Below are 12,810 nucleotides of genomic sequence, written 5' to 3'. Positions count from 1 at the left end.
GGAAAGATGAAAATGATAACAGTCTTGAAAGCTTAAACATCCCTGGAAGATCTGCACGTAATAAGAGAACTCCAGTAAGATATCCAGAAAAAGAAAACATTAGTGAAATCCATGCAAATTATTGTAGTGTAGATATCCCTTGTACATTTGAGGAGGCGATTTGTTGTGAAGATAGTGAAGATTGGAAACAAGCTATGAATAAGGAAATAGAATGTCTTTATAAGAATAAAACTTGGAAATTGGTAGAAAGGGTAAAAAGCAAAGACGTATTAGATGTAAAATGGGTTTACACGAGAAAATCAGGTGACAGGTATAAGGCTAGATTAGTGGTAAGAGGTATAAAATCGAGCTATTGCGGGGAGACGCGGTCGTTAGAATACGCGTCAACGAGAGTCGTAAATTCCCGTTACGATTAGAATAATCGACACCACGAATAGTTCGATCCCCGTATTTCGGTTAGGATAATCGGGGTGGTTGATGCGGTATAACACTGAGAGTCACAGAATTATAATAATGTATATTTCCAACACTTAGTCTACACGATTGAAAAGATATCAACAATTAACAACCTTATCGCACGCAGATAATATAGATGTATACAATATAGAGCAAGGCTCTTACAATTGAGCTTAGTCTCTTGGTGGACGTAGCACGATATGATACTTAATAGAATAAGCGTTACACTAATATAATAGAATAAGCGAATGTTTGGCTCAATGTGTAATGTTCGACGCGTCACAAGGAACTGATCGACTTTTGGATGATTTCTTTGTCTCGTCTTTAAGACGACCCCCACTATACTTAGGTCACGCCACCGTTCGCGCCTATGATCACGTATGTCTGTTCTTGCGTGGAAAACGTAACGGACCAAATTCGACGTTTCGAGAACTCGCTGCTTGGCGACAGCTATGGGCTCGTCGATACATTGTATATGATCCGGCGGTCAGATAAGACGATCTGACTGAGACATTGTAGGGCCGCGAGTGACGGTTAGAAAATACAGCCTGTGTTAAGCCTCGTGGCGTAACATCCTCCCCCCGTTGAGAGGGTACCGATCAAATGATATGGTGTGGAGTCAGGTGCGTCGCTGGCGAATCTCCTTCGCTCCGTGTGGGTGGTCGGACTCGTCTGGATCTGGGTGAATGGGTAAGGGGACCAGTCTTTTGACGCCACGATCCAGGGTAGTTGTTGCCGTCTGCACGGTGGCGGTCCGTATGATTCCGTCGACTCCTGGATGGACCTTGATCACGCGGCCCAAAGGCCATTGCATGGATGGTACGTTATCCTCCCTGAGGACTACTACGGTGCCTACTCGGATGTCGTGACTGCCCTTGCTCCATTTATTTCGGATGTTCAGCTCGTTCAGGTATTCTCGATGCCAGCGGCGCCAGAAATGTTGTTTGACCCTTTGAATATGTTGCCAGCTGGAGAGACGATTGGATGGAGTGTCTCGGAAATCTCGTTTTCGAAAGCTTGTTAGTGCATCTCCGATGAGGAAGTGACCGGGAGTAAGGACAAGAAGATCGTTTGGGTCAGATGATATTGGAGTCAGAGGACGGGAGTTGAGGATAGACTCGATTTCAATGATCAGTGTGTTCAAATTTTCGTATGTTAAGAGCTCGTTACCTGCGACACGTCTGAGATGTCGTTTGAAGGACTTCACCGCAGCCTCCCACAGCCCGCCGAAGTGAGGTGAGTTGGGAGGAATGAAGTGCCATTCGATTCGTCGATCGACTAAAAAGGACTGAATCTTTACCTTATGATCGTCGGACTGCAGGAGGTTTCGGAGCTCTCGTAATTCATTGTTGGCGCCAACGAAGTTGGTGCCGTTGTCAGAATAAATTGTTACACAGAATCCTCGGCGAGCGATGAATCTTCGCAGAGCAGCAATGAAGGCCTCGCTAGTGAGATCGGTGACCAGCTCGAGGTGGACTGCTTTAACTGCAAGGCATACGAAGATTGCTACATATACATTGATTTTTCGTCGGTTGCGATCCTTTCGTTCCTTGATGTAGAACGGTCCGCAATAATCGATTCCGACGTTGGTAAATGGACGAGATTCCGTTATCCGTGCAGCTGGAAGGTCGCCCATTACGTACTCTACTGGAGGTGAATTGGCTCGCCAGCAACGTACGCACTTCTTCAGCGTGCTCCAAACTTGACTACGGCCGTCGATAGGCCAGTAAGATCTCCTCAAGGCATATAAGGTAGCTTGAGTTCCGGAGTGGAGATTTAGGAGGTGTTCATGCTCGATTATGAGTGCTGTAACTGAGGATTTGGGTAGAATGATTGGGTGTTTCTGAGTGAAGGGCATTGGTGAATGACTGAGTCGGCCTCCGACTCGCAATATCTCGTCCTAGTCCAGAAATGGATTGAGTCGTTGCAGCTTCCCCTTCACTGCAGAATTTCGATCTGTGCGGAGAGTACGTATTTCATCTGGAAAATAACAGAGTTGTAACAATTTGACCAATTTGTTATGCGCATTGGTTAAATCATGTGTGGTTAGAGGTCCCCCCGATCCTGTTTTTGCCTCCATCGGAGGCAATGAGCGGTAATTCTTATCAGCTTGGGCCAAGAAGAATATCTCTCCAGTAGACTGTGGTCAGGCGGAGTCACGGACAGACATGTTGCCTTCTTTTGCTCTGGTATTTCAACTAATGGTACTGGGTTCCACGACGGCCAGTATTTTTCAGGTTGTTGGAGCCATTCTGGTCCATGTTGCCAAATGGTAGATCGCAGGAAGTCTTGGGGTGATTGGCCTCGAGATATGAGATCTGCAGGGTTATCGGTAGTGGGAATGTGGCGCCAATCTGAGGTGTGAGTCTTTTGTTGAATCTCTGTCACACGATTGGCGACGAAGGTTTTCAGCGTATGGGGTGATGTATTAATCCAGTGTAAAACGATTGTAGAATCAGTCCAGTAAACGGTCCGAGAAATGTTGCTTGGTAACGCTTGAAGGACTGTAGTGGCCAATGATGCGAGAAGAAGTGCTCCACTCAGTTCCAGCCTTGGAATGGTTTGTGATTTGAGTGGAGCCACCTTTGACCTTGCAGTGAGGAGTCGTGTCCAAACATGACCATCCGGAGCGATGGTGCGAAGGTAGACGCATGCCCCATACGCCCTTTCGCTGGCGTCGCAGAATCCGTGTAATTCAATTTCCGCTGCAGTCTTGATTATAGTTTTACGTGGAAACTTCACGTTATTTAGCAAAGGTAGCTGTGAATAATATTTGCTCCATTCTGTATGTACGTCAGCCGGAAGAGATTCGTCCCAGTCAAGTTTTAAAGTCCAAAGTCGATGGAGCAACATCTTAGCGCGAACGATCACTGGTGCCAGTAATCCAAGAGGGTCGTAGATCTTGGCAATTTCGGAGCTGATTGTTTTCTTCGTAATTCGAGAGGCGGTAGGATTGATTTTGACGGAATATAGGATCGAATCGTCAAAGGAATTCCAAACAACACCCAGAGTTTTGAAAGTTTGCGATTCGCCTAGTAGCAGCTTATCGTTTATGTCCTGCTCGGAAAGTCCTCGTAGCAGTTCCCGGTCGTTCGCTGCCCATTTTCGGATGTTTAAGCCGGCTAATTTAAGCAACTCTATGAGCTCCGTTCTCAGTGATTGTGCCTCGTTCTTTGTATCGGCTCCTGTGAGAACATCGTCGACGAAGAAGTCTCGCTGTAAGACCATCGCTGCTCGTGGGTATCGATGTCCCTCGTCGTCTACCAGTTGTTTGAGGCACCGAATGGCTAGATAGGGGGCCGCTGACAGCCCGAATGTCACTGTGTTAAGTTGATAGATGTCCACTTCTCCGTCCGAGTTGCGCCACAAGATTTGTTGGAATTTCCGATCCTATGGACGCACAAGAAATTGTCGATACATCTTTTCGACATCGCCTGTAATGACATACTGATGAAAACGAAATCTTAAAAGGATAAGAAATATGTCGTCTTGTAGTTTCGGTCCCGTATGAAGTACGTCGTTTAATGAAACTCCGGTGGTGGTTGGTGCAGATCCGTCGAACACAACTCGGAGTTTTGTAGTCCGGCTGGATTCTTTGATCACGCCGTGATGTGGCAGAAAATATCCGTCGTCCGTGCAGTGGTCCGTGGTGATCTTCGTCATATGTCCTAATTCCAAGTATTCTTGTATTACGGCGTGATAGTCGGCTTCGAATTGTTTGTCTCGTTGGAATCGACGGCAGAGGGAAGTGAATCGCTTCATTGCCATGGCTTTCGAAGATCCAAGCGGAGGAGTTGTTTCGTTGAATGGGAGAGCGACAACGTATCGCCCTTCGTTGTTGCGTTGAACGTGATTTCGAAAGTGCTCCTCGCACTGTCGTTCCGATTCCGAAATTCGTGCGGTGGGCGGTCCCTCGTCGATTTCCCAAAAACGGGCGAGGTCCGCCTGTAAAGCCGTCGTGGAGGTGTGAAATGCGTATGCTAATGATTGTGAGGTTGGGCTCCCCCCGATGACCCATCCGAATCTCGTCTTTTGCAGACGCAAGTCGGGCCCGTTTGCTTGACTGATATCAAGTTGGCCGACACAGAGTGATGCTAGTGTTGGTCCGGCGCTCAACAATATTTCGATCGGAGCAGGTCTATGGAATCTTGGATCGACTAATTGAGATTCCTAGGTATCTGTATCGTTGAGCGATCTACGGGTTGGTTTGGGACCCAAGACGCGATAGTCGGTATGATCAGAAACGTCAAGTTGCGTTCGTATGTGCCGTCAATAGAGGTGATCGTGGCCGTGATGTAGCGTTTCGAGGTCGTCGATAACGTGTTGAGTGCTCCGATTGGGACCGAACATTTCTGTTGATTGAGTTTTAATGAGTTAGCGAGCCTTTCGGTGATAAAGTTCATGCTAGAGCCGGTATCTAGCAGAGCTCTACAACGAACTGGTTGAATTTCATTATTCAAGATGTTGACCTGCGCTGTGACTAACAAGTCGTGTTGCAATTGTTCAAAAGGGAGCGGGGTCGATGAGTCCGTTTTCTGTGGTTCGGTCCCTAACAGGCTCGTCTGATGACGTCATTGTTTTCCGTGTCGTTTAGGACTGGACGATATGGTCGATCCCGATGCCGCCGATCGCGGAAACCGAGATTCGCGTGTCGGGGATGTTCGCGGAGACGTTCGGGGAGACTCTTGGCGAGAATCTCGACGAGACGCTCGGGGAGACGTTCGGGGAGACGCTCGGGGAGACGTTCGGGGAGACGTTCGGGGAGACGTTCGGGGAGACGCTCGGGGAGACTCTCGGCGAGAATCTCGGCGAGAATACCGGCGAGACGCTCGGGGAGACGAAGATGAGCGTCTCGAACGATGTGACGAACGCGGGGACGGTGAACTGGGCGAAGATCGACCGCTGGATGATCGGTCGCTCGACGATCGACCGCTCGATGTTCGGTCGACACGTGTTCGTGTTTTGCTATGCCCCTGGTCTTGATGCAGATACGTGTGATGTCGCTGTCTACAGATGCGACATGATCCCGCGGAGCGTTGAGTGAGAGCGTGTCCCTTGCCTAAACAATTGGTACAGAGCGACGCCCTTTTGGCGATTTCCAGGCGTTCTTTGGGCGTCTTCGTTTTGAAGACATGGCAATTCAATAATTTGTGTTGTCCGTGGCAGTTCGGACACAACAACGTATTATGTGTAGTTACGAATGTATAGCTTCGCGGCGCGTCCTGTCGCCGACGGTCGCGTTGATCGGACGCCCCTTTTTTGACGGTTAATGATGAACACGCTCTGTCGCTATTCGTCCGTGTTTTTAGAAAATCTACTAAATGCGTATATGGCGGCAATTTCTTGTCCGGTAGGGTATGTTGCCATTCGCGAACAACGGCTGAGGGTAACTTCGACGTGACAAGCTTTATGAGAATGGCGTTTGACGTGACTGGGTCCCCGAGTCTTTCTAACGCTTGGAGATGTACTTTGACTGTCTCGATAAGATCGTCTATAGCTTCGGGTGTTTCTTTAGTTATTTTGGGATAGTCGAAAAGCAAATCCCAGTGACGCATGCAGATCTGACGGTGGCAGTCAAATTTTTCCCTAAGAGCGTCCATGGCGATTGCATAATTTGCGTCGGTGATGGGTAATGACTGTATGCTTCGCGCGGCCCAGCCAGTCAAGGCTGTTCGGAGATGATGAAATTTCTGAACCGGTGCTAAATTTTCATTTCTATCTATCGCTGATGAGAAGGCATCGTGAAACGACTGCCAATCTTCGAGAGCGCCATCAAATGTAGGTATGCGAACCTCCGGTAGTTTGAGCGACGCGGACTCGCGGCCGACGGCTGATTCGCCGCTTGTCGACTGTGACGGCGTACTTCGTCGTGTATTGATTAATTGTTTGGCTACTCGGCATTGCAGCCTTTCGTATTCTTCCGCTAACTCACTGCCGCGCGCGATCTCTCCCTTGTCTAAAGTTACGATCTGGTGTTGTAATGCACGGATTTCCTTCTCGAAGGTTTCTAGACGTTCTTTAATTTGAAGCAAGTCGATCTCGTCCGGACAGCCTGATTGTTCGATGTCTTCCAGTTTTTTTGCGAGGCGTGTAAACTGGGCGCTACAGTAGCCCCGGCGACGATGCAAGTTGGCGAGCTCGTCTCCGGTTGCCATTATTTTTTATGCAATTGATAGTGAAATCGTTTGGACTTACTTCTGTTGGCGATTGTCCACCTTGCGGTAGGAGGATGTGTGGTTGCGTTTCAACCACCGAATTATACCTCTTCAAAAGTGCCGACCCTTAACGTTACTGACCTCGCTGGGGTGGTAACGTTTCCGCTGCTGGTTGTGTTGGATTCACGTGGCACTGTATTGTAGTGGGTGTCACTGGCGTGCACTATTCACTTGACACTGAATCCGGCTCGAAGGACCATATAAAATCGAGCTATCGCGGGGAGACGCGGTCGTTAGAATACGCGTCAACGAGAGTCGTAAATTCCCGTTACGATTAGAATAATCGACACCACGAATAGTTCGATCCCCGTATTTCGGTTAGGATAATCGGGGTGGTTGATGCGGTATAACACTGAGAGTCACAGAATTATAATAATGTATATTTCCAACACTTAGTCTACACGATTGAAAAGATATCAACAATTAACAACCTTATCGCACGCAGATAATATAGATGTATACAATATAGAGCAAGGCTCTTACAATTGAGCTTAGTCTCTTGGTGGACGTAGCACGATATGATACTTAATAGAATAAGGGACTGTTTGGCTCAATGTGTAATGTTCGACGCGTCACAAGGAACTGATCGACTTTTGGATGATTTCTTTGTCTCGTCTTTAAGACGACCCCCACTATACTTAGGTCACGCCACCGTTCGCGCCTATGATCACGTATGTCTGTTCTTGCGTGGAAAACGTAACGGACCAAATTCGACGTTTCGAGAACTCGTTGCTTGGCGACAGCTATGGGCTCGTCGATACATTGTATATGATCCGGCGGTCAGATAAGACGATCTGACTGAGACATTGTAGGGCCGCGAGTGACGGTTAGAAAATACAGCCTGTGTTAAGCCTCGTGGCGTAACAAGAGGATTCCAACAAAGAAACGTAGCCGATGACATATACTCCCCAGTAGCGAGTAATGAGACCTTTAAGATATTGCTATCATATTGTTGTCAAAATGGATTAATTATTGAGCAAATGAATGTAGAAACTGCTTTTTTAAATGGTGAAGTAACCTCGGAGGTATATGTAAATCAACCAAAGGGATATGCGGACGGAACGAATAGAGTTTGTAAACTATCGAAAGCGCTTTATGGGTTAAAAGAAAGTCGAAGAGAGTGGTATGAGTGTCTTGATGAGTATGTGACGAGATTAGGTTTTAAGAAGAATAATATAGAGTTGTGCATATATATACATGGAGAGGGAGAAAATGTTGTTTATTTGCTAATGTATGTAGACGATTTGCTAATTTGTAGTAAAAATAAAAGGAAGATACAAAGGGTAAAGAAGTTATTAACTAATAGATTGGAAATGAAAGATTTAGGTGAAGTCAAAGAATATCTTGGAATAAATATAGACTATGATTATTTCAAAAATGAAATAAGATTAAGCCAAAAGAAATACATTGAATCATTAGCAAACAAATGTAAGTTACAAAATAGCAAATTGTACTGTGCACCTATGGAGACCAACTTAAAAATTGAAAAAGCTGTGATAAATAGAGATGATATTGGATACAAAAATTTAATTGGCGCATTGTTGTATATTAGTGAAAATACCAGACCCGATATAAGTTATAGTGTGAATTATTTGAGTAGATTTCAAGATTGTTGTAATGAGACACATTTTAAATTTGCTTTGCGAATATTGAAATATTTGTACCGGACTAGAGACTTAAGATTAGATTATAAAAGGAATGAAAAATGTGAAACGATAGATTGTTATGTGGACGCTGATTAGGCAGGAGATCATTTAGAAATGAAATCGACTTCTGAATATGTAATTAGATTGTGTGGAAATGTAATTGGTTGGAAGTCTAAAAAACAAAGGTGTGTGACAAAAGCCTCGACGTATGCAGAGTATGTAGCTATATCGGAAGCGGTGAGTGAATTAATGTCCATTATGGAAATTATGAAAATCTTCAATGTAAATCTAGACGATAACCCTGTAAAAATTGATGAGGATAACTCTGGAGTGATGAGTATAGCAAAGCACGGAAATTTTACAAAAAATTCTAAACACATTGAAGTTCATTACCACTATGTTCACGAGTGCTTAAAGGAGAACAAGATAAACATACTTAAGGTAAGTACAGACGAAAATACTGCGGATATTTTTACGAAGGCACTGTGTACAGAGAGAGAAATTCGAAAGGTTTATGTCATGGATGAATGTAAACTAAGAGAAATGTAGATAAAGCAATAAGTGTTAAAGTTTCTGTTACGTAATTCGTCAAAGCATGTAAATACGATTAAGTGTACAGTATAAATGTAAGGAGGCGTGTTAGGAACATGATACATTTAAACTGTACATGTAAATGTGCGTGTAAGCGTCAGAGGACGTCCAGGCCTTAGTTGGGACAAAAGGCAAGAGTCAGGCGTTAGAAGTATCTGGAGGAGCCGGTTGACAACAAGCGTGCGTGCTAGTAGCATTGCGAGGTCTTTAGAGTATAAGATATATGTATAAATGTTGTGTGCTAAATAAAGGGAATTATTTATATTTCCGAATACATTCTATACCATTACAAATACACTAACGTACCAGAATATTATAACATTCAGTAACAACGATAGAATTAACCAGTTCGCAAGTATAAAAAAGACACATTTTACACTGTGACGAAATAATATCCAAGAAATCTGATATAACATACATGGAAAATACACGAATCAGACTGAGAAACCACTGCGCACTTTCGTCACTAACTTCGACACAACCGTTACCAACTACTCGCGGAGTGAGATTGACCGAAGCGGTCCAGAGGCAACGCCCACGTACCCCAAGCGGCTACTGCCCCGCCACCAATAGTAACCCGACAGAACAGGATAATACTTGAATTCGTTGTTCCCTAAATTTTGAATTTATTTACCTCAACAATATATATAATGTACAAAAATTTATAATAATTTATAATACTGTTTATAATAACATGTAAATTATATTAATTATCTGACGAACGCAATGAGAGAAAGGTAAAGACCAGCGTGGCCGATGCGGCACTAACTCTACATCCGGTTGACCTCAATTTACCTACCTACGTACCTACACAGTGACGCCTACGCTTTAAAACTTTTGTCGAAATTTTAGAGTTTTAATGGTAAACTCTTCGTTCTTATAATATCTAACTGACAGGCATGCACCATTTATAAAAGAATCAACATAAATTTCGTAGTTGAGTATTATTGAAAGTCTCTAATTTAATTCAGAAAGGCAATAATTTGTTTAACGAAATAAGCCATTTATTTATCATCCGGGTTTCTACCATGACATTTATGTTATAATAGCAATATGAAAATAAGGCAATCTGAGTAAAGAAATACTATTTCAAGTCATTTTCGCCTATACATCTTAAGTGGTTTATAAATGATTCGTGTATACCCTTCTTTCCTTCTGCCCCTACACACGCGAAACTATAACTAGCATTTAAACAAAATCAACTATGTTTCGCGTCAACGAGAGTAGTAAATTCCCGTTACCATCAGATAATCGACGCCACTGTAAGGATATAGAAGGGGTTCGGAAATTCAAATAATTCCCTTTATTTAGCACACAACAGTTATACATATATCTTATACTCTAAAGACCTCGAAATCCTACTCGCACGCACACTTGTTGCCAACCGTCACTTCCAGATACTTGTAACGACTGACTCTTGTCTTTTGTCCCAACTAAGGCCTGGACGTCCTCTGACGCTTACACACACATTCACATGTACAGTGTAAATGTATCATGTTCCTAACAGCCACGAACAGATCGATAACCTTATTTCTGCTAGGACAATCGGGGTGGTTCAATTAAGTATACACTGATTTAACAGGTATAAATTACAGTTCATTCAAACAACTTGATTAGAGAAATATAAACTGCTAGAGCATAATTAGGAACGTGACGCTAGGCAAATGCCTCAGCGATCAACAGCTAAAGGACGTCGAAGACCTCATGACAAACCCCCCCAGACACGGGACGCTAGGATACCGAAACTGCCTGGCGAAAATCGATCGTTTTTCGCGTTAGACCGAAGCCGTTTCCATCGCCGACATGGAGGCGGCAACCGTTGCTTCAGCCCTCCTTTCCACGTGGATATTCCGTTTCGACGTACCTTTAAGGATAAGGACCGATCAAGGACGCCAGTTCGAATCAAACTTATTTAACGAATTATGCCTGTTCCTCGGCATTAGGCATTTACGAACGACAGCCTATCACCCCGCGACCAACGGGATGGTAGAGCGCCTGCCCCGACAACTAAAAGCAGCAATCAAATGCCACGATACGAGCAACTGTGTAGAAATCTTGCCAATAGTTTTATTAGGCATACGAACAGCTATTACGGACGTGAAAACGGCGACAGCCGAAATAGTTTATGGCACCGGCATACGATTGCCGGCAGAATTCTGTGCACCAACGAAGCAACAGGCCAAGTCGAAATACGGAAGCCGTCTAAAACTACGAATAGAAAAGATCAGGCCTCACCCGATTACGCGACACGGCGAAAAAGAAACCTCCGTGTTCCACTCGAAACATCGTCTTACGTATTTCTACGTCACGATGCCATTGGAAACCCCTTACAACCACCCTACGGCGGACCGCATCAATTTATATCGAGAGCAAAAAGGACCATTGCTATTGAAGTTAGCAACAAGAACGTAATCGTACACGTAGACCGTCCGAAACGCGTGAATTTTTATTGAACGATAACTCTGAACACCATTACAGCGAAAATCGCGAAGTAATAATACCACCTGATGTTTGAAACGAGCAAAACAAAGACGACTCGGGAATTCATCACTCCAGGCGCTCTGGCAGAAAAGTCGGCTTCCCTGATCGTTCCCAGCTAGGCCGTCGATAAGCTAGTGCGTGAGAACTACCAGCGACATAAATATAAATCGGAGATGAAAGAACACGGGAACCGTCCGTTTGGAATTTTGGGAAAATCCCGTAACATTGTAATCTAGATTCTACCATAACTGTAATTCAGCAATTGTAGCCATCCAGTCCGATTGTAATTGTTCGAAACTTGTGATACTGCACTTGGCCTCGAAGCGACAACCAGTCACCGAACGTAGCCGCGGTCAAGGGATGAACGTTTTGTCTAATAAAGGCATGGAGTAATTCTATAGCTGTCCTTAAATGAAATAATCGTAGCGGCACGTGACAGTAAACATTCCAACGGTTTCTGTCCCGTGTCTCGCCACACGCAGACTCTATCCGTCGGATAAGATGATTGCCAGATGTCAACGCATCTCCACAGTATATGTTTAGCTAGCCTGAGGATTCAGGTGAAATCTATTTTTCCACGGACGACGCTTCCCGCTAGCAACGTTCCCTCAAGGGCTACTAGCATCCTTCTCTAACCATCAACATGGAAATTGTCCAATTAACAGTAACGTCACTATCAATCTCTTTCCGAGCGAAGTCTTTTCTCCACGAATCCGATGTTCCGGTGCCCTTAGACACACCCATCATAGTTTTCCACTGCAGCATCATCGTGCCGGAAAATCATTCTCTCGTGAGGTCACATTAGCCAGTTACAAAGAGCCTTAACACTCGGTGGATATTCTATGTTTTGACAAAGAGTTTGTTCAGTCCTACCTATAACGTAGATAAGGAAGTATGGTACAACTTGGAATCAGGATGAAAACGAATTCTGTTATCCCGTTGACCGCGACTTTGTTATTGAACCCAGGATCATTGTCATTAGCTTCTCGAGTACCTAATTATCACGACTACTTGTCAAATTATATAACAATCAAATTTACACTAGTAAATATCTGCTCTATTGCATAACTTCAACGTCTAAACCAAATGAAGATTCGTTTCGCGCCTCTAACTCTAATCATAATGTGAACCCGATGTAAGTGAAAATACATGCACATACCATCGATTCTGCCTGACCAGCACTCTCACCCGGAACCGGAACTCGCAGTGCACCGTGACGAACAGCACATATATAAGCTTCCACTCTTAGCCAGACCGTCAGTCGTGCTCGCGCAACAGTAGAAGCAACATGGAGTTTTTTAGATCTCTACTACGCGTCGTTGGTTTGTTCGTGCCAAGTAAGGCAGATATCATTTCCGAACTACCACTGGAGGTTTCGCACTTGATACTTCGAAAATTGGATCCCTCGTCCCTGCAGAGCG

The 12,810-nt window shown here is 44.6% G+C and overlaps 2 protein-coding genes across 2 annotated transcripts; both read right to left on the bottom strand.

Moving 5' to 3' along the window:
• Nucleotides 1-1,340: 1,340 nt before the first annotated feature.
• LOC125386969 lies at nucleotides 1,341-2,314 on the bottom strand. The gene is made up of 2 exons (XM_048414155.1): nucleotides 1,757-2,314; nucleotides 1,341-1,424 (listed from the first exon to the last, which is right to left on the bottom strand). The coding sequence occupies exons 1-2, from the start codon at nucleotides 2,312-2,314 to the stop codon at nucleotides 1,341-1,343; spliced, it is 642 nt and encodes a 213-aa protein (XP_048270112.1).
• Nucleotides 2,315-2,502: 188 nt separating this feature from the next.
• LOC125386968 lies at nucleotides 2,503-4,224 on the bottom strand. The gene is made up of 2 exons (XM_048414154.1): nucleotides 3,988-4,224; nucleotides 2,503-3,846 (listed from the first exon to the last, which is right to left on the bottom strand). The coding sequence occupies exons 1-2, from the start codon at nucleotides 4,222-4,224 to the stop codon at nucleotides 2,503-2,505; spliced, it is 1,581 nt and encodes a 526-aa protein (XP_048270111.1).
• Between the last annotated feature and the right edge of the window lie 8,586 nt (nucleotides 4,225-12,810).

This window comes from Bombus terrestris, unplaced genomic scaffold (assembly GCF_910591885.1).
Source record: "Bombus terrestris unplaced genomic scaffold, iyBomTerr1.2, whole genome shotgun sequence".
In the NCBI taxonomy this organism is placed as follows: domain Eukaryota; kingdom Metazoa; phylum Arthropoda; class Insecta; order Hymenoptera; family Apidae; genus Bombus; species Bombus terrestris.
The sequence above is the reverse complement of the archived record's forward strand: the minus strand, read 5'-3'. Positions and strand labels throughout refer to the sequence as shown.

Bases quoted from the DNA above. Each gene is read 5' to 3' on its own strand.
- LOC125386969 (XM_048414155.1), bottom strand. From the start codon at position 2,314: ATGCCCTTCACTCAGAAACACCCAATCATTCTACCCAAATCCTCAGTT. The intron at 1,425-1,756 runs GTAAAGATTCAG...TCGTCTCTCCAG, and splicing joins TGCAGTCCGACGATCATAAG to CTGGCAACATATTCAAAGGG.
- LOC125386968 (XM_048414154.1), bottom strand. From the start codon at position 4,224: ATGGCAATGAAGCGATTCACTTCCCTCTGCCGTCGATTCCAACGAGAC. The intron at 3,847-3,987 runs GTTTCATTAAAC...GTGCGTCCATAG, and splicing joins CTGCACCAACCACCACCGGA to GATCGGAAATTCCAACAAAT.